General features: G+C 49.9%; 1 protein-coding gene across 3 annotated transcripts in view; it reads left to right on the top strand.

Moving 5' to 3' along the window:
• The window catches only part of zfh1 (Zn finger homeodomain 1), a 663,681-nt gene that overhangs the window by 628,831 nt on the left and 15,212 nt on the right, over positions 1 to 19,638 (top strand). For 2 of the 3 annotated variants that reach the window (XM_070537686.1, XM_070537687.1), the window contains exons 4-5: positions 11,370 to 11,800; positions 17,285 to 17,527. In XM_070537686.1, coding sequence (XP_070393787.1) covers positions 11,370 to 11,800; positions 17,285 to 17,527 — 674 coding nt within the window. The remainder of the gene's footprint in view (positions 1 to 11,369; positions 11,801 to 17,284; positions 17,528 to 19,638) is intronic. The other variant, XM_070537688.1, reaches the window with a different exon arrangement.

The following is a 19,638-nucleotide window of genomic DNA, read 5'->3' as shown; positions in this document are numbered from 1 at the left end:
GAAGAATGAATACTCTGTCATGTAACCGTCTCTGTCACAACCTTTTTAACATTTCAACAGTATTTGAAAACAATTACGGTATCGTTTCCATGTCAGCCATCTCGTTATACTGCAATATTGATCAACATTTTCAGCAAATGTGAAAGCTCCGTATGGCTATGGCGGCACCTTATATACGCGCGCAAACACACACACAGACACACTCAGTGACTACCTAAAAATTGAGTACAAGCTCCGCCCATACAACTGCCCTACACTTACCCCTTGCACGGACCTCCACATTCCAAAACATAGTTCCCGGGAGACGCAGATGCTGTATGAGGCTCACGTCCACCATGACGCCACCAAGGTGAGCTAACGTAATTGGCTGGCGTATGAATACAAATCCTCTTTGAGCCAGGGAGCAGTGTATTTGCCCCTGGATTCTTAGATTGGCACCACTCCACTGTGCCTGCGCAGTGTCGTTGTCCGTTGTCGATGACCGTTGTCGTGTGCCATCTCTTGATCGGCTATTTCGCAAACTGCTTCACTTTTCATCAGTAAGTACCCGGCATGCAGGGCGACGCAGTGTCTATAAACGTTGGTGACTACGACGTTCTGTTGCTGAGCATGCGAGATCGCGGGTTCGATTTCCAGCGGCGGCGCGGGCGGAATACAAAAGTGCTCGTGCGCTTAGATCTGGGCGCACGTTAAAGAACCGCGAGTGGCCGAAATTAATCCGGACTTCTTCCACTGCGGCATCCCCTACGTCCAGTGCTGCTTCGGGAAGTTAAACGACGTGAATAGATCGGCTAGTCGTCAATAAATAGCGTAGGCTGCTGCGGCCGGGAGTCGAATCCTCGACCTTGGGCTATCAAAGGCACCGCGATATGGCTCTGGCTCCTTTCCTTAGTCACGAACTGCTCGCTAATCTTTTGCCAATCGCAGGTTCCTTGCCTTTGCTCCGCCGTCTTCCCGTCCTTTATGTCTGTCGGCTGCATGAGGCTCTACACTCGAGTGCTTGCAACTGCCACGCGTTTCAGAACACGCTCGCTCGCGATTCTGCGCGTTCTCGCTCGGCGTGCCGCCTGCGTGTAATAGCTGTTATTACGTCTGAGTTTACGACTGGCGCGCGCTGTCGAACAAAGGTGCGCACACGTTTGTGTACCTTAGTTTAGACGTGCATCGGGAAAAGAAAAGGGCGCCGTGGAAAGAATAGACGCCTGGAAACTAAAGCCACACGGCGCACGCACATCAAAGGTGGCACGTATATATGCAAGTTACATAACGCTCGCTATGGGCAATGCATATTTATTGTACGAGATTTTTTAGGCTGCTTTCTTTCCTCTCCTGTTAGCGCCTCAACTCGCATGTCTTTTGTCTTCCGAGAGTATAAGCCGTAACTTCTTTTTATCGCTCTGTGTGTTTTCTTTGTCCCCTTTTCTGCCAAGTTAAACGCAAGGCTTCACATAACTAGTTCGAGTCGGTTACGTGCGCAGCCAGAATTCTACGAAAAACTGAAAGAAAAATACTAAGACTGCAGCATCGCTTTGCTTCCTCCTATGGCTGCCAGCAGACCTTCGGCACGATGCAGACTTGCCGGTCAGTTCATTCCTGTGTCCTTGTCGACGTCGACAGATAACAGAGCTGACAGACAAGTGCGTCTTGGTCGAAGCTGACAGGTATAGCCCTTGAAAGTTGCGATAATTATGGCTCGGAGAGGCCCCTTGAGACGCCGTGTTTGTGGGTCTTGCTGCCGGAGAGTAAGAGGGAGAAAAATAAATAAAGGAAGCTGCAGGGAAGTTAACCAGGAGAATGCTATCAGTGGTTTTCTACCCTGTGATCAGCGGAGGGAGGAGCCGATTGTAAAATATGAGAGAAGGGATAGTGCGACACTATCACTGCTCAAACATTCCAGCGTTTCATCGATGGGGTCTTGAGAGGCTTGTCGGTTTTCTTCGTCCGTGACCAGGCTTGCTGCTAGAAAAGGACAAAGCTGTCTCTTATCATCTACTGGCGTCTAAAAGGGGTGACGTCAGCGTTTCTTTTTAATGTTGCCAGCTCGCAACCCAGAACTCTCCATTACCAGCAGAAGTTCGCGATGATGGTGTTGACATCTCTGGAATTTTGTCTTTTTTTATTATTTTTATTGCTCCGAGACGTCTTCCTTGTTTTTTAATATCTTAACTATAATTTCAAATTGGCCTCTTCGGTAACTAGCCTACTGTCAGAATGCGGAAAAGGAAAATAACCACCGATTTGCGAGAATGATTATGATATCTCAAGATTGTGATTAGCCTAGAAAAGCAGTGCTGATGCGCTCAGGTGGCTCACTAATAAACTGTTCCGCTTGTCTTAAAAAAGGAGAGACAAATGGATGTACATATGGAGGCCTTGTAGTAAATATCGGTGAGGCATTGAACATAGCCAACATCCCTTGGGTCATTTTACCAGTGCATGTTACTGGTTATTTAGGTGACCAAAATGTCGCTAAATTGAACAAAATGAAAATCGCGAAGGCTCCAAAAAGGTAAAGTTGTCGTTGAAGTGACCAAGAACTCGCTAAATTTAGCAACTTTCTCGCTAAATTGCAGGACTGCGTGATGGTATGAACATTAAAACGTACAAGGGAGGCTCGTTACAAAGGAAAGCACTACGTCTGTACAGTCATACACATGCGCATGGAGTCTGGTGCCACATGCGCATGTGAACGTGAGCTATTTAAGAGCTCACGCTCGCAAAGCACGACCCTGTGGACGTTTTTTTAAGGCCATCTCCATAACCACGCGCGAAACCGTATCGCGACGTGAAGGAACTGAGTAGACCCTACCCTATGTGCCTACTGGTGAGTGCCCCCACGACTTTAAAGGACATGGCGCCTTTACGTGGTACCGATTACTCCTCCTCGCATGGCAAACGAAATGAAATTACAATACACGGACGTGTACATTTCGTTTAAAATGTTTTAAAAAAGGTTTTGCGCTTACCGATGTACTGTTCTTGCTCAAATTTCGCAGAAAGATCGTGTTTTGGAGTGCGTATGTTTCAGTATAACGCCTTCACTGTTAATTGCCAGGTTTTTCTGAAAAGAAAAATGCAAAGTTGCTTTCGTTTATGTGGATGCATGGCTACTCCCGGGATTGCGCTACCATAAATTTGTGTCGCCGCCTGCCTGCATGCTGCAGCTGCAGAAAGCAGCCCTTCAGGAAGGATTGTCGCGTGTTGCCCGCTATCTGGAACACGCGACTATCTGCAAGATGCTATCGCCGTCGCGATAGCATCTTGCAACCCATAAACGAAGGCAAATTTGCATTTTTTTCTTTAAGAACAGCAATTATCTATGCCAAGTGTAACACTGAACAACGTAGACTCTAAAACGCGATCTACGAAATTTGAATAAGAGCAGTGCAGCGGTAAGCGCAAAACCATGTTTCGAACGTTTTAAATGAAATATGCACGTCCGTGTATGTGTCCCCCAGAAATTACGGGATAAAGTCAGAGATCACGAACACATACAAAGTTCTACGCACTAGTCCAGGAAGCAACAGAGGATGTAGTGCATGAACACGCACTAACACGAGTAAACATCTTGTAAGTCTTAATTTTCTGAGTTTTCACATGTCTGCTAGACATCTATTTTCTCTTTTGCACGTTTTAACCGTCACAATAGGTACACAGACAAAGCTAAAATGTAGTGAGCTATAAGCTGTTGCGGCTCGATTTGGCGTTTGGGCTGCAGGAATCTACCAAGCCTATTTACGAGTACGTCTGGTAATAGCGATTAAGGAAAAGTGTTTATTTTACATTACACTGGCTCCAAGTACGGAAGCCCACTCCATGCATAGGAGTATATTAAATGGTTGAGTTCACATCAGGACACCTCAGCACCTCTCACTGCTCCAAAAATCTTAATACCGTGACTAGGTAACTAGACTCCTTAGGGAATCTGATGATTGTATCGCGGCCAAACACAATTCTCGAATCGGTCGCAATATCCCGCCCATGGTATCGCACCATTCCTCCGAACTCCGCCTCCGATGTTGTACCTTCGCCCCCGCATGTTTAGTAACCTGGGAATCAGAGGTCGAAGCCGTTCCCACGGTAGCATTCGACATTGGCCCTTTTCATCGATTAGTTCAGGTTGTCGGGTTCAGATAGGGTTGTCTTTTGTTGACCCGTCAACAGTCGGCGTCAGCGCTGCGTTGACTTCTGAATAGGCGCGGACGAATGCGTGGGGTTGCATCGTGGTTCTAATTACTGCCCTTGGCCGTGTTGAGACGCGACAAAGCCCTTTAACTAAGTATTTTTCAAGTATCGTATGTTCCAAAGTGTGTCGTGGAAAACCAGAACACTGCAAATAGGTCCATGAACACATTTCCGCAGTGCACTCAGTCGAGTAGGCATATTCCAGCCTTCAATTTTATTTAAATAGGGGTGTGCAAATAGCATATTTTGAGACCGAGACGAATACGAATCGAGCAGTGTCAGAAACGAATCTATTCGAATATATTTTTTCGTATAATGAACAGCCCTTTTCATCACTAATAATAAACAGTATTCACATCCTATAGCGTAAGAAAGTGTCTGTCGTCTATTCTATTTCTCTCTCTCTCCCTCTATCTCTCTCTGTCTGTCACCATACTGCATATTACGCAACTAGTTTTATTAGAAGCGCAAATTAGGCGGCAGCAGCGGATGCGCAGTTTTTTTGCATACCAAGGACTTCTCGGTGAAGTACACAGCCCATACTCTACTATGTTGTGCTCACTATGCATGGGTCAGCTGGCCCATAGTAAAGGTTGCCGTATTTTTGCTCTATAGTTCCATGTTTCATTGCGCACAGTGGCCTGTGACGTATTCGAAAACCATACGAATACTATTCTGATGTATGAACAGTCACTGTTCTATTCGAGGGCCGCATTACCCGCCGTGGTTGGTCAGTGGCTATGGTGTTGGGCTGCTGAGCACGAGGTCGCGGGATCGAATACTGGCCGCGGCGGCCGCGTTTCGATGGGGGCGAAATGCGAAAAACACCCGTGTACTTAGATTTAGGTGCACGTTGGAGAACCCCAGGTGGTCGAAATTTCCGGAGTCCTCCACTACGGCGTGCCTCATAATCAGAAAGTGGTTTTGGCACGTTAAACCCCATAATTTAATTTAATTTTAAGGGCCGCATTGAATAGGGTGTTATTCGATACGTTGTTCAAAAGGTTCGAGCATTCGCACGCATGTACATTTAATGACGAGCTCTTTGTGGGAAGTTCCGAGAGCCGCGTGACAAGCATGACTTTGTCAGCGTGGAGATAGTGATATTTCGCTTCACTTACTTCATTCTTATCGTAAGGCATGTCCTACATTAATAGCATGCCTGCTCGTTTGTGTGCACACTGCATGCCAATCCACCCGCGTATATGCAAACTCAAGGAGGACGTCGTTTCGTTTTTTTTATCTCCTCTCTCTTCTGTGAGAAAGGACTCTCTATCTTGCCCAGCGTTTTGTACAAGTAATCGTCAAGATGGCCTTGCATGCAGTTGCCCGGACCGCTTTCGGCAGTATTTCCTATGCTCGCTGTTCCTTTTCTTGTATGTACGTTGTTGATAATCCGTCTGAAATCTTCAGCAGGTCTTCGCTTTGAGCTACGCTTTGCGGGAGCACACCAGCACTATGGCGCTGCTTATGTCTCGTAAATCTGCGAGATAAATCTCGCCTGAAATTAAGAGCTTCTCACACCGGCACTGGTAAATTCTCTGTGTGCAACCCGAGACAGTGAAGCTGAAATGTCGCGCTCGTTTCACAAATAACAGTACTGGAAAATTGAAACTTTCTTTACTGACTATAGTTTTCCTATGGATAGCCGTTTTAATGAGCTAGATTCACTTGTGACGCCTGGATGGAAATTGGCTTTGAAGTAATAAATATACTGATACGATTTTTTTATATCCGCCAAGTTATCAGTGTTCATAGCGAACGAGAAGAAAGCGAACCGAGGGGCTCTATTTTCGTTAAGCACGAGCATTTGAAGACAACAGGCAGGGAAGCCAAGGAAAGCGCAGAATAAATTAGCTCTAGTTTTTAATTGTAGTATACAAATAATAAGGAAATCTAAAATGGCGCCTATGGTTAGAAGAATATGCCACATCCGTCGCCATCGCCACGAGTGGCGCTGGCTAACACTCCTATTGCCATAGCTAGTGCACAATTACCCAGCCAAGTGAATGGCAGGATAGCAGCTACCGTATAGCTGAATTGGTATAGAGTATCGCACCCGCAACGCGCAAGGTGTCGGCTCGGCTCTCATCCAATGGCAAGTTTTGTTTTATTATACACTTTGATTTCTCTTTTCCTTATTATTTTCGCATGTGAATTAAAGCCACAGTTAATTTTTCATTGTATGTTGAATCACCTCTTTTGAGGATAGCCTGAAGCCAGTTTTCCTTCGAATTGTACGAGTCGTATTTGGCTCGCTTATCATCATGTGCTTATTCCTGTCTGAATATTTTCTCCCAGATTTCCGGTATGCTGAAATCGACTGTCCTCAGTGGTACGGACCGTATAGGTGTGACGGACAACAGCACGGCTTCACACTGCCATAGTGCATTCCTCTTTCCCTCTCTTTTCTTTCTTTTCATCCCTTAAGCCCCTTCCCCCCGCGTAAAGCAGCGAACCGGACGCGAGTCTGTCCTGTCTTTTCTTTCTTCATTTCCCCCTCCGACTTCGCAGTCAGAAGGACGAAAACTGAGACTGTGTCCTTCAGAAATAGGAGAGCGTGGCAGAAATGTGTGCCAGCTACCTTTCGTTGCAGGCAATCTTCCGGGATTTGAACACTCGCTTTTGGTGATACACCAAGTTTAAGGAAATAGGGCCAAGAAGATTGCGATATACAGAAGAAACGTGGGCAGAAGAGGCGCGTAGGCATTATCAAAAATATAAGAAAAAGAAAACAAGAAAGAAAGGAGTCGTGTACCGGCCATGAGCTACAATGTGTCTTGGGTAGGTTTAGTGAGAATAGTTTTGTATGAGGCCCCCATTTCGTATCCTAACCGCTTGTAGGTCAGAATGTGCATGCTTCCTGATTCCCGTATACTACTAAGTCTGCATTATTAGGCTAATTATCTGAGCTTGCTCTAAGCCTTAGTGCATGTTTCCCTTTCGCGAAAGCAGGAGGAACCTGGGAAGTCACGGCACTAGATGGCTTCTGTGGCTCCCTGCCTTTGCTATCTTCGTTATTTGTTTTGTTTGAAGGCTACTTTCGACAGGACTTCAAAAACAGCTTGTTTCTGTCGCCTGGCTTACTGACGAAACGGGGGCCGGTCGTCTGCATGTCGAAGGACAACCTTTGCAATATGTTCTCGGTGCGTCGCATATGTTATTGCGCCGCACAAAGAGAGCAAGCTATACATATTTTACTGTAAGAATATTTTGGGATATACAATTAGCGAACTCTCTTTAGCGTTGTTCGACCTTGTAGTCGTTATATACGTCAGGATGATATACGTGTCGTACCGATCGACCACACATATCGAGTCGTTTGTGTAACAAACGCCTGGCGATTCGGATCAATTCCCATTTGACTTGAAAAAAAATTTCCATCGTACGCTATCTGCGCCTTTTCTAAGATCGACATGCCACGTGCTCTACAAGGTCAGTGCACGATGCGCTTCCAGATTCCTTTGTGCGGATATCCGCCGAAAACCTGAATCACGCTGTGATTCTGCCAGACACTGACGTTGCTTAGACGAACCACATCATGCCGTCGTGCAGCTTTCGCTGCTTTTATATCGCTTTGCAATCGCCGTATCTTGTCAGCTTCGCCAGCTGGAGTCCTGCTGTATACCCTGATGGAGGCAAAAGGCGTAGCGCATCAGAAACAGGACAAAAGAAGAACGCAGACGACACACACGTTTGGCGCTAACATTGGCGTTGACGTGTGTGTCGTCTGTGCTCTGATTTTGCCCTGTTTCTGGTGCGCTACGCCTTTGACCTCCATCATGATATATACCGACAAGCCCAACGTGCCGCCTTAGCACTGTATACCATTGCCTTTTGTCCCCGGGCACCGGCTCTTGAGAATTCAAGTGGCCTTTGAGCCCTACGCACTGTTAAGACAATGTCGACCTTGCACGCGGGGACCCGGGCGTCGGTGCGTCATATCAGACGTGTCCCTGTGGTCTCGCCGTATCGCATCCTGGCGCGCCTGTGCCATGGCGCCCGGTATGTTAACTCTGCCTTCAGGACGTGCTCGCGGACTCGATAAATGAGAAGGCTCACCGCGGGGGAGATAAGCGACCTCTCCGTGATACCGGTTTTCAGTTCTGACCCACCTCGTATCGGCTCGTTTCCCAGAGCGGTATACGTGCCTACCGATAGGGCAGCTGGTGGAAGTAAGTCAACAAACATTCGCCGCGCTGGTTAAAAGTTGAGACTGTCCGCGCACCCTGGCCAGTTGCTAGGCACCTCCCGGACTTGTACAGGGTGTCCGCCCCGTGTGCATCCACAGGTCGCATTTGCGGGCCGCGTTTCCTCCCCGGACAGACCGTACAAGAAGCCATGACTTGCGCTGGCACTCGTTCCCCTACTCGCGCTCAAGGTATTGTGACGAGGCCCGATTTTCCGTTTCTAATGTTGGAAGTGTCATTTCGCGCTGATGCATTTATTCGAGGTGCTCGTTTATGGCCTTACTACGCGACATCATTGTTTCCTTCATTGTTATTTCTACATACTAATTACTTTCGCAAAACGAAAGCCTTTGCGGCTGTATATATAGTAAGTGGCAGGGTTAGAATCTCCTATGTCGCCCGCGTATACAGTCGAACACAGGAAGCTGATTTTCTGCAGTCTGCTTTCTGCTCCGCTATAGTCTGTTTAACGTTTCTTGTGTTTTGCCTGTTGGCATTGACTTGTGGATTCATACAAGTTTCGACAAGTCAAGCTATCAAGTGTATGCTGGCAGGACTTCATCCGATCGATATGACGTACAGTATGGTACACATTTAACTGGAACATTTTATTGGTATTTAGCGACCGATTAGGGCTAAAATGTGGCATACATGCACGCAAAATACTTTTCTTTGTATAGATGTCAGCCCAGTATGTTACATCAGTCGCTTTCCTTTCTCGTTTATAAGTGTTTGAGTTATATTGTCTTTAATAACAACTGGGTTTTACTTTTAACAGTGGACCACCATGAATAGATCTTCAATCGAACAGTATGACCCGAGGCTTTAGTGGGGAGAAGGAATACGGCACGTCGAGGCTAATATTGACCCCGCATGCTATAGCTTCAACGCTGAAGTTCCGCAGCGTGATTAGAGCAATGCGTGTGTTGTGTTCAGGGTACAGCTAGTCGTTAAGATCCCGCACTGTTGGCTTGCGCTGATCTCGGAGGAGCCTTGCGGGACCTGAACACACCTTGAGCCGGCCAGCTGCCCGAACTGTAAAACCTAATTTGTACCTACTAACAGAACAGAGCCTGACATTTGCGCTAGTTGATACAGATTCATAGCGAAATAATGGTGCAACGCGATGCACAAGGAAGAAGAGGCATAGACATCCATAAGTGGCTACTCGGAACTAAAAGTACAGTAAAGACACTAGCGCGGACACAATTTACGGCGTCTGCGCAGTATACTGGTTGCCTTTAAATACGTCTTCTTCTCTTTTTGTTTTCGAATTAACTTTTAGTTGCGAGTAAGCGCTTGTGGTGTCTATTCTCCTTGCTCCTTTGTCTACACTCATTTCACGGCAGCTCAGACTTTTTGCACTTCGTTCAAGCTTTTAGTCAGCGACCGTCGCGTTCGGATGCGGTTCGCATAAGCATAGCGACCTCTTCCTTGTCTCAACTGCTGCGAGTGTGATAACGAAGAAGCGATCGAAGGAAGCGAGAGGCAAGTCTGGGCAAATCTCGGCTCCGTATCGACGCTGCGACTTCGGCTCTCGCGTCGAGCTTTTGTATACGCACCAGACGCAGTGATTCACACACGCCTATAGAGGTGGCATGTGAGATTGACTAGCGGGAAGTGCCGGCGTGACCTTCCCGTGCCGCGGAAATACCCGTCCTTCCTCGCAGGCTATAGCTTGCGAACGCATGCGCGTAGAGTCACCCCGTTCCGCCGGTTGGCTGGCGGCTGCTTCCTTTGTTTCTTGCTCGGCCTCGACAATCTGTGCGATGTGTTTCCCTGAAACTGCGCGGCCTGACGCGGTAATGTTCTTGACCCTGTATCTATGTGAGCACCGCCTGCCGCTTTTAATTTTATTTTTCGTGCTCGCGGGCCAGAAGGCGTTACATGCACTGCGCCATTTTGACCTCTGTTGCTGATGCTAAAGGGCCCAGTGGTGGAGCCAGCAGCGACGGTCTTCAGAATGCGAGATCGTTTCGAGTGGTCATGTACATGAAATGTGCATCACGATGTTGGCCGCTTTAAAAGGCCCTGTAGTGCGCGGGTGGCAGGAGCTTGCACTGACATCGTCGCAGCCGCCATGATGACGTACCGCCAACACGACGATTAGAACTGCGATTCAATGCTATTCGCTTGTAGCTACAACTGGAAGCTGTGAATGGTGCTCCAGAGCGGCAACCGTGATGTGTGCGCGAGCACGCTTGCGGGAGCATTGTGATGAAGTCCGCTGGCAGAAGTTTTGTTGAAGAGCAAGATTAACGTATGACGCCAACTCAAAATAGCGTAGAATGAGCGGAGAGTTAGCGTATTTGTTAGTGCTTTCTTTGTGCACAAATGTGCAACGATGTCATCGTGGAGTTTACTAATCAGAAAACGCATTACAACTGGCTTGTTTCCGGTTTGTGTAGGGTCCCGGTGCAACCTCCGAATGTGGTATTGTATTGTCACCCGCAGAAAAATGGTCAGCCGAGAAAGATAAACAAGTACACGCGTCTTCATTCGGTGCACCCTGTCACCTATATGTACATGGTTTGCACTCGGTGTCGAGCTACGGTATTTGCGGTAACATTTACCAAAGCCAGAAAGAAACAGAATTAACACTCGCAGTACTACCCAAGATGGCGGCTCACATAGAACTAAAGTGGTTTAGTTGCCTTGTCAGGCAAGGAAAGCTTGTTGGGTGCCGCCACGGTACATAGTGGACTATGGAAAGCGCTTGCTGGAGAGAACCTGAAATGAAAGAGGAAAAACGGGGAGCTTAACCAGAGTAAATATCTGGTCGACTACCTGTACTGGCTATACATTGCACTTGCGAAATTATACCCCATACAGCGCACTCTGTACTGGTGAAAGGGCATCCTGTGTAGGCTACGCTGTGCTAACGAGAAGGTATCTTTGTACTGGCGAAGGGCAAAACCTGTTCGTTCTACATAGCGATGCTACGGTGCCGTAGGAAGGTCTATACAGAATTCCGTCTCTCTCCTCTGTGCGCAGGGTTGGCCTCAAACGGCCGTGCCGACGAGGAGTCGGCGAGCCGTGCGAGCCCCGTGGCCGTCGCCGCTGGCGGCGACGGCACTAGCACCACCAAGGACAACAGCACCGCCATGCTGGAAGAAAGCATGGTCCTGCACTGTTCCCACTGCGCGCTCAGCTTCACGGGGCCCAGCGCGGTGGTGCAGCTCGGGGACCACCTCATGTGCGTGCACTCCGGAGGCGGAGGACAGCCGGAGGACTTGGTGCCCGTGAAGAAGGAGCCGGCCGACGAGGTGCGGCCGCCCTCGCCGGCACCACCGCGCCCCGCTAGCAACGGGCCCGTGGTCGGCGCGACCACCTTCACCTGCACCAAGTGCAGCCTGAGCTTCTCCAAGAAGGAGCACCTGGAGAAGCACGACCTCGTGCACGCAGCCACCGGTCCCGGCGCACAGGTGAGCGACAGAAACATTAGAGGGGGAAGATTTGTGATTTACGGCCATACTGCATGGTCTATCGGAGCCGTGGATGGCAGGGTGGATGGATGGATGGATGGTATGAGCGTCCCCTTTGAGACGGGGTGGTGCGTTGCGCCTTCGCGGGCTCTTGTTCTTATTTTGGCAAATAATACCTATCTTTCTGAAACTAAACAAAGGAAAAAAGAAGCAAGAAAACACACACATACAAGAAATTCCAAGCATCTAACTTTCTGAACCGCAACTGGGAACTTTGTTTTTGTACGCTTCCGTTGTTTGTGGTCTCCCTACTTTTCTGCCGACAAACCTTCAATCACCTCTTACTAATCTCTAGTGCGGACATGTTTACTATCTCCCCGCTATCCTTGAACCCAAGAGCTTCAAGGAGACCCGAGGAGCCTAAACCGACAGCGGGGTAGATATATTCACATACTAATAAAACATGTTCCATCGTTTTCCTAGCTTTATCGCAGCAAGCACGTGCTTCTTCTTTCTCAGTGTACCTCGCTTTATAACTACGCGTTCTAAGGCATCCTGAGATCGCTTCGAAAAGTAAGGAGCTTCCCCTTGAGTTATCATCAATTATTTCTTTTCTGATTTCGTTTTTTCCCTCTTAGGTAGTTACTCATAGCAGGCTTCTTCTCCATTGCCGCCACCCATGAGATTGTATTAGTGTCTCTGAGTTTACGTTTGTCGATTTTTTTTTCCATGTTGCTTACTATACTGGTCGCATACTTGCTGGTAAGCTTCCTAATACCTTTTTCTTCCAGTGTGAATCAATGTTTCTCCTGTACAAATATCTGAACACTCTCGCAACCGATTTACTTTCTTTCGTACTCCTCAGTCGTTCCTAATATTCTCTATATTCCTCAGTAGTTGCCATGCTGGCAGCGCCGTCTTGCGCTGCTTTGTCCAACTATATATATGACGCGTTTGAAGCGGTTTTGTTTTGCTGGAGTGTTCACTTTCGCGATAAGTCTAAGGGCAACGCACTTCTTCTTGAGGCTATAGGACAGGCCTGGTCTATAATATAAGAACTCGAAGTCATGGAAGGGGGTTTATAGCGAAGAGGATGACCTGCATTTAATATGCAAAATATACTGCGGTGACAATTACACATATCGCGCTGGAGTGTCAGATTATGCGTGCACAAGTTCATACATATGTGATCAGATAACATGAATTCCTTGGATAAAGAAACAGTCGTGCGACGGCTACAATTGGATTCAGGGAACACGAGCAATCGTCTGGAAGTATAGTGAATCAGACTGACACAGAACACAAATCGGTACATAGCCTCAAGATGGAGTAAAGATGAAGTTATAAGGCAAGTTGCATCCTATGTACTATGCTAGTGTGTGGTGGCAAACGCCGCCGCCCCGTTTGAAAGAGGAACTCACTTATCAACCGGTTGTACATTTTTCCAAAAGAGCAGATACGAAAGAGCGATTTGCGGCATCTCACATTTAATCCAAAGGACACCGTATACAGTGAAGCTGTACTCTGTAGCTTCTTGACGTACGCAGGAGCGGCATGGTCTTGCAGGGATATTTGTAGTCAGTAGGCTTGCGATATCGGATCCATTCAATGATTATTGATCAGCACCTAAACTGGAGAAACATGCTTGGTTTAGAAAAAAATAAGTTGTATGTAAGTATAGTACGTGTAGTTTTCTTTTGTTTTGTCCTTAAACAATGGCCATGATTGAAAAAAAAATGGCATATCAAAGGACCAGCTAGAGAATATTTAGCGCAATGACTATATATGGTGAGAAGGGTGATTGTGCGGAAAGAAATTATGGGGATTATACTGTATCTTTACATAATATGTGTAGCAATAGATCAGGCATTGTCGCCCAATATCGTAGTCGATTCGCCTGCACCAGTACTGTCGTTATTGACCGCTAGAGCGTGCTCGCAACGTTCTTCGCTTTGTTCGCGCCATATCATCTGGATCTGGCCTGCACATTGCGACGCATATTTAGTCGTTCTTGGAAAGCAGTATCATTTATCTGTATGTACATCACGCGGGCGCTTTCAGTATTCGCAGGGAATGGGGACGTGACTGCGGCCCGAGAGCCGTTCCGTCGTTCCTTTATATACATCTATTTCGGCAGAGGACGAAGGCGGCGAGAGGAGCGGCGGCTGCGGCGACTATAGCGTATAGCAAGTTCCCGGAACAACGCTGCGCGTGCCGAGCTTGCGCCCCGAGCACGCGCTGCGCATCTTTATTTTTCTCTGAATTTGCGGCCAAGCTGTGAGCGTCTCCGCGTTTCGGCGTCGGTGGGCGCTACAGGACCTCCCCGCACAGACGGGAAAGTCAAAATGGCGAGCCAGTGAAACCACGTTTTAAAAGTGTCCGTGGCCAGTCCAACTTGTCAACGTGAAGGGCATCGTGTCACTGCCGCAGAGCTCAGGCAGGCGGCGCAGTGTTAACGGGTGAAGGACGCGATGAACGGACGCGAGGGATCAACGCGCCAACTTGACGCGATGATGGCCGCCAAATTTGTCCCGAGGACGAAGAAACGGCGAAGCCCACGAGGCCACTGGTACGTCGACGATGCCCCAGCGACCGTTGCCGTTGGCGTATCACGGACCGCACCGTTGCGCGGAGTGTAAGGTGCGCGCACGAGCAATCGAGTCGAAGCGCTGGACGAGCCAAGACACGTGCATTGCAGGTGGACGCTGTGCACCCTTTCGGGAGGCGAACGCGATCCGGCGCAGCTGGCGTTGGGATGCCTCGCGAGTGAGCCACGGGCTGGCAGGACAAGGCAGGGTCAAAGCCAGCGAGAGTGTCCGGTGGTTCAGTGGTGGTGGTGACCGACGCGGGATGCAGTGCAGCTGGCACTGCGACGTCGGAAAAGCTGGGAGCGGGACGTGGCCGTAAGGCGCACAGCGACGTGGCGCAAACGTCCGCGGAGGCAGCACAGGTGAAGACCCGGATAGAGTGGTTAGCTGGAGTGACCTGTGCCAACAGCGTCGAGGACTGCACTGACCGCAGGAGATATGGTCCAGTCAATCTCGGGCGTCGCAGAAGGTCGTGGTCTGTGTGGCGACAGCCGGCAATAAGGTCGGAGGCAGCGGAGTCGGCGCGGTGCAGAGCTTGCACGTCGGATCGGATGTCGTCACAGCGGACGGCGTGGACGGATCGGGTAGAGGTTCTGCCGGGGGCCCAGTGGTAGAAGCTATGTCGTTGAAGACAGACCCGATGGCGTGCGGCATAGGGGCCAGCGTTCGGAGGGCGGTTTCACCACTGCCACGTGCCGTCGTAGGTGGCGATAGAGGCGATGTGACCGGGGATCGCACGGTAACGCATCTGTCGGCCGACGAGTCTTCATCGTGACAAGCCGAGGAAAGAACGCCAACCTGCTGACGATGGCCCACGGGCACAGGAAGAGAACGGCCTGATGCCCGCCGTGGGGGCGATGGCAGAAGTGAATCGCGTACCGTGCGGTCAACCTCTGGAAGAGCGCGGTACGCAGCGCCGTATAAGTGCAAGATGGACTGCCGTAGCTCGTCGTATAGGGGCGCGGGCCAGGCGATGGAACGCTGAGGCGGAGCTGGAGGTCAAGCGGCATGACGTCCAGGAGCACCGGGAATTTGAACTCTTGGATCCAGATGTTCTGCTCCAGAGCCGCCTCAAACTGCGCTAACCATGCGCCGACGTAGCTAGACCGGAACGGCGGTAGAGGTAAGCAGAACTGTGGCTCGAGGCCAGTTAGCCATGGCAGCCTGTCGCTTGATGAAAGGCGCGTTCTATACCAGGTCACCACTGTAGGAGGACGTGACAGCGGCCCAATAGCCGTGCCGTCGTTCCTACATTTGTTTCAGCAGAAGGGTGAAGGCGGCGAGAGGGAACAACACTGCGCGTGCCGAGCTTGCACCTCGAGCACGCGCCGCTCATCTTTATTTTTCTCTTCTTTTGCAGCCGGCACCAAGGCGCCGGCTGCTTTCCTTAGCCAGTAAGTTGTCCAGCTCGCCTGCAGCAGACACGAATTGTTGGGAAAAAAAAAAATGCAACCGCTTGTGGCAAAGTGCTGCAGCATTTCACACGTCCTTGGCTGCTGCTCGTTTGGTCATACATTTCGAGAGCAGCAGATTTATTCGAAATATGTTGGCAATTAATATGAGTCATTCGTAAGCGTTTGAAGGCTTCAAGGCCCGCGTTTACGATGTGCACATCAGGATCTTGGTTCTCAGAGGTCGATGCCGATGGCGTTCACTTGAAACAGTCAACAACAATCGCGGCTTCATTACTGATGCCACAGTGTCGGTATTTAGCCGATCTCATGAATATGGTTCACGCTGATTACGGGCTGCCACTGCGGAGATGCACCCGGTTTTATTTAAGCGTGTGCAGACAATGACGTTGTTTATACTCGTCAAAGTAAACGAACAAGTGGTTAAAGGCCGCCAGAACTGACTGCGCCAGACGCTCGGTGTGTATAGCTCCCTTTGAAAGGCAGCTGCTCTGAGTAGCACCGAAGAAGACACGCGCGGGAAGAGTTCCTTGTTTCGCCGAGTTTTCTTCGAGGTCCGCGGCGTGCGGGGGCGGCTTGCGCGATCGTATTGTGGGCTGCAGGCACGCGCGGCTCGAGTCGGGGCGGTTGCCGCTGCCTCCGCTATCGAGGGCGACCTGTTTACGCGCCTGACTCGCTACTTCCTGCGGGCCTCGGTGCCGGCTGAACGCAGACAGCGCGCGGTAGCTCTGATTGCCCGCGCTCTTCGAAGGAGGGGGAGAAAGGAAGTGATTTCACCCCTTTTGTAATGCCATATCCTTCTGGGGCAGGGACCGCGCGCGTGCCGCGCTGTATAGAGCGAACTGTGGTGCCCTGTCATTTCCCTCTCCCCGTATAACACACTTGTTCAAGGACGTCGCGGCGCTCTTTTCGGTCGCAAGCAGTGTACCTGCGGTATACGAGGTGGTGTCGCATATGCTCGAACGATCACTTACAGGGATACCTTCCCGCTCGCGCGATGTTACGGCGCACCTGAAAACAGGTAAATAGATCAGTACTGAATCTCTATCATGTGCAAAACCGACGAGCTGGAGAACTCTGAAACAGCGCAGCACAACACGCCACGGAGCATGCGCATGTCTTTGTGAAACCGCTCTATGGCGTTGGGCGGTTCCTTCGTTGCACGGCGTGAAGCGAATTAAATCTGTTCCAAGAATAGTTACTGGCGTTCCACAAAGCAGCAACACTGGACGCCGCTGCTTTTTGCATGGCAGTGTTTCGCTTTAATATGAAATGCTCTTGGAGGTGTCACACAGAACATGCAGCTCTCTCGTTTATTTCGACCTTCGTTCGAGTTGTTTTGCTTGCACCAAACTCAAGTGCGCAGCGGGCGAGGTTTCTTGCCTGCGTATACGAAGCCTGTCCGACCTACATCCGCAACTTTCGTCGTGACATATTTTGTTAGCGCTTGGGTCATCCGCCGCGTTCTCGATGTTTCCATGCAGCCGCGGCCAAGCCAGGCACCCGCCCAGCCGAGCGTGGACGAGAACGCGGCGGTGCGCAAGTTCAAGTGCCCCGAGCTGTCATGCGGCAAGGCGTTCAAGTTCAAGCACCATCTCAAGGAGCACATTCGCATCCACAGCGGCGAGAAGCCGTTCGAGTGTCAGCACTGCTTGAAGCGGTTCTCGCACTCGGGCTCGTACTCGTCGCACATGACGAGCAAGAAGTGCCTCATCGTCAACCTCAAGGTAATCCGAAGCTTGTCCATGCACCCCCATATATGAACACTTATTCAACAATACTGAATCAGTCAAGATAGGTAAAGCATCCTCTCAAAACGCAGTTTTCATTAATTTGGTTGCAAGCGATTGATTGTCGCTGGGTGACGTCAGTCCAAACCTCTTATTTAAATTTCGCGCCGAAACCGGAGGTGACCGATGGGACGTCACACCGACGTCAGGGATGTGACCAGACGTCAATGTGGCGTCATGGATGACAAAGTTTTCTTCTTTTTTTTTGCCATTTCAGCGTAGGAAATGTTCTCCTAGCTTGCTGTTGGTCGAAGCGCGATTTCGAGTGTGTCATTGTGCGACGTCATGGACAGGTTAACGTAAACCCACCGTGCTGGAGCTGGAACTGCAACCTGACATATGTTCATGTTGGCTAGCGTGACATGACGAAAGCATGCTAGACGCCGTTGCTCGCCAGTCATTGCCCCAATCTCAATGTATGGGTTATCGGTCCAGTTGTTTGATACTAGGAGTTCAGAGCAGAAGCGTTGTGTTATCGACATTATTCGTTGGTTGGGGGCACGCTCCTTCTTCTACAGAAAAAAAGAAAGACACATTGAAAAAAATCTTCCAATGCCGCGTGATTATCTGTTGATAATGAACTGCGTGCACTCTTTCCGAATAATATGTGACACTCAAGTGGAAGCTGCAGCTGGCATTAGCCAATGAAGGCGGTGTTTATGAAATTACATGTGACTCCATGTAGTGCGTGCGAGCTGATTTACAGCGTCGCCTGCCCATTGTCGAACACAATTTCAAGGTCGACAAAGCACGGCTCGTGTGCTACATTTCACTGTCAGATTATTGTGACATAGAGTGTATATCACAGGGGGACATTGTCACATCTAAGCTGTCACATTACATGTAAGGAGTTAAACGAAAAATTAGAAGGCGGCGTCGGCGCACACGTTTCGTCTTCGCGCTGTATTCTGGCATTCGAAACGTGTGACCTAAGCAAAAAAATGTACTTATTTGATGCTGCTTGACTGAACTATACCGTCAGGGATGGCATTTTATTGGTGTGCCTAAGTATACGACCTCTTCGCAATGCCGAAGCTGGTTGAACTATATAGCAACGCGTTTAGCACCACACCATTCACGTTGGCACGACTGTCGTGTATATTAAAAAAAAAAGTTCCGGACGTTATTTTACTAATACCTGTCTGACTGCCAAACCCGCATATGCACGCTTGCGCCTGTTTTGGCTCGCGCTCTGCTTATGAATAGACGCTACAAGTCGGTGTGGCTGCCTCTACCCATCAGCATTTGCTTCTCAAATCAAGCAGCACAGCAAAAAATATCGCTTTTGTCGTTTCGCGGCGCACGACTATACAGAACACTCTAGACAAACCTGCGTATGTCCGTACACGAACCCCGCGGTTCGGATACACGAAGCGCGCGTGGCGTCTTCATTTGCGACTCCACTCAAGGAGGTGCCCGGCTGGCCCCCTGATCACACCCGCTCCTATATCTACGCGTCCCGGATTGCGTTCGTATACGCTTGAGCATCACATACCCTCCGCGGACGTCGCTTTTTTTTTCTTTTATCCCGTGCATGTGCATCGGCAACACATGCGCTCGCTCGTGTACACACAGGGGCGCGTGCAGCACACGGCCGGAGCGGACCACCCCGATGCGCTCGTTTAAACCTGGTGCGAGGGCCCCGCGCTCTCTCGCCTCCGCGAGCCGCGGCACGGGACGAACGGCGAGGAGACAGCGTGTCGCCTTCTCACCACCGCCTGCATTCGCTGAACGAACCTTCTGTCTCTTGCGGTCGGTCCCGCTTCGCGCCGCAAGAAAGCTGCCGCTGTTGGCGCAGGCTGTGACGACGGCCACCCGCGGTCACAAAAGGAACGGCGGCGACGGGCTTGCCGCGGAAGTCTCCGCTAAGCGCTCCCAGATGCGAAGTGCGAAGCCCTCCTGGGTTGCATGCGGCGCGTTCACTTTTGAGGGTCGCCCGCCCGTTCGTCCTCCGGCGTGTCTCGAAGCGAACGGTTTCCGCGCACGGATGTTCACCTCTTCGTGAGGGTCTCAGAGATGTCGCCAAATATGTGGACGGGGTCGAAGTG

The sequence above is a fragment of the Dermacentor albipictus genome, chromosome 4, assembly GCF_038994185.2.
Source record: "Dermacentor albipictus isolate Rhodes 1998 colony chromosome 4, USDA_Dalb.pri_finalv2, whole genome shotgun sequence".
NCBI lineage: Eukaryota > Metazoa > Arthropoda > Arachnida > Ixodida > Ixodidae > Dermacentor > Dermacentor albipictus.
This window is presented reverse-complemented; position numbering and strand designations above follow the sequence as displayed.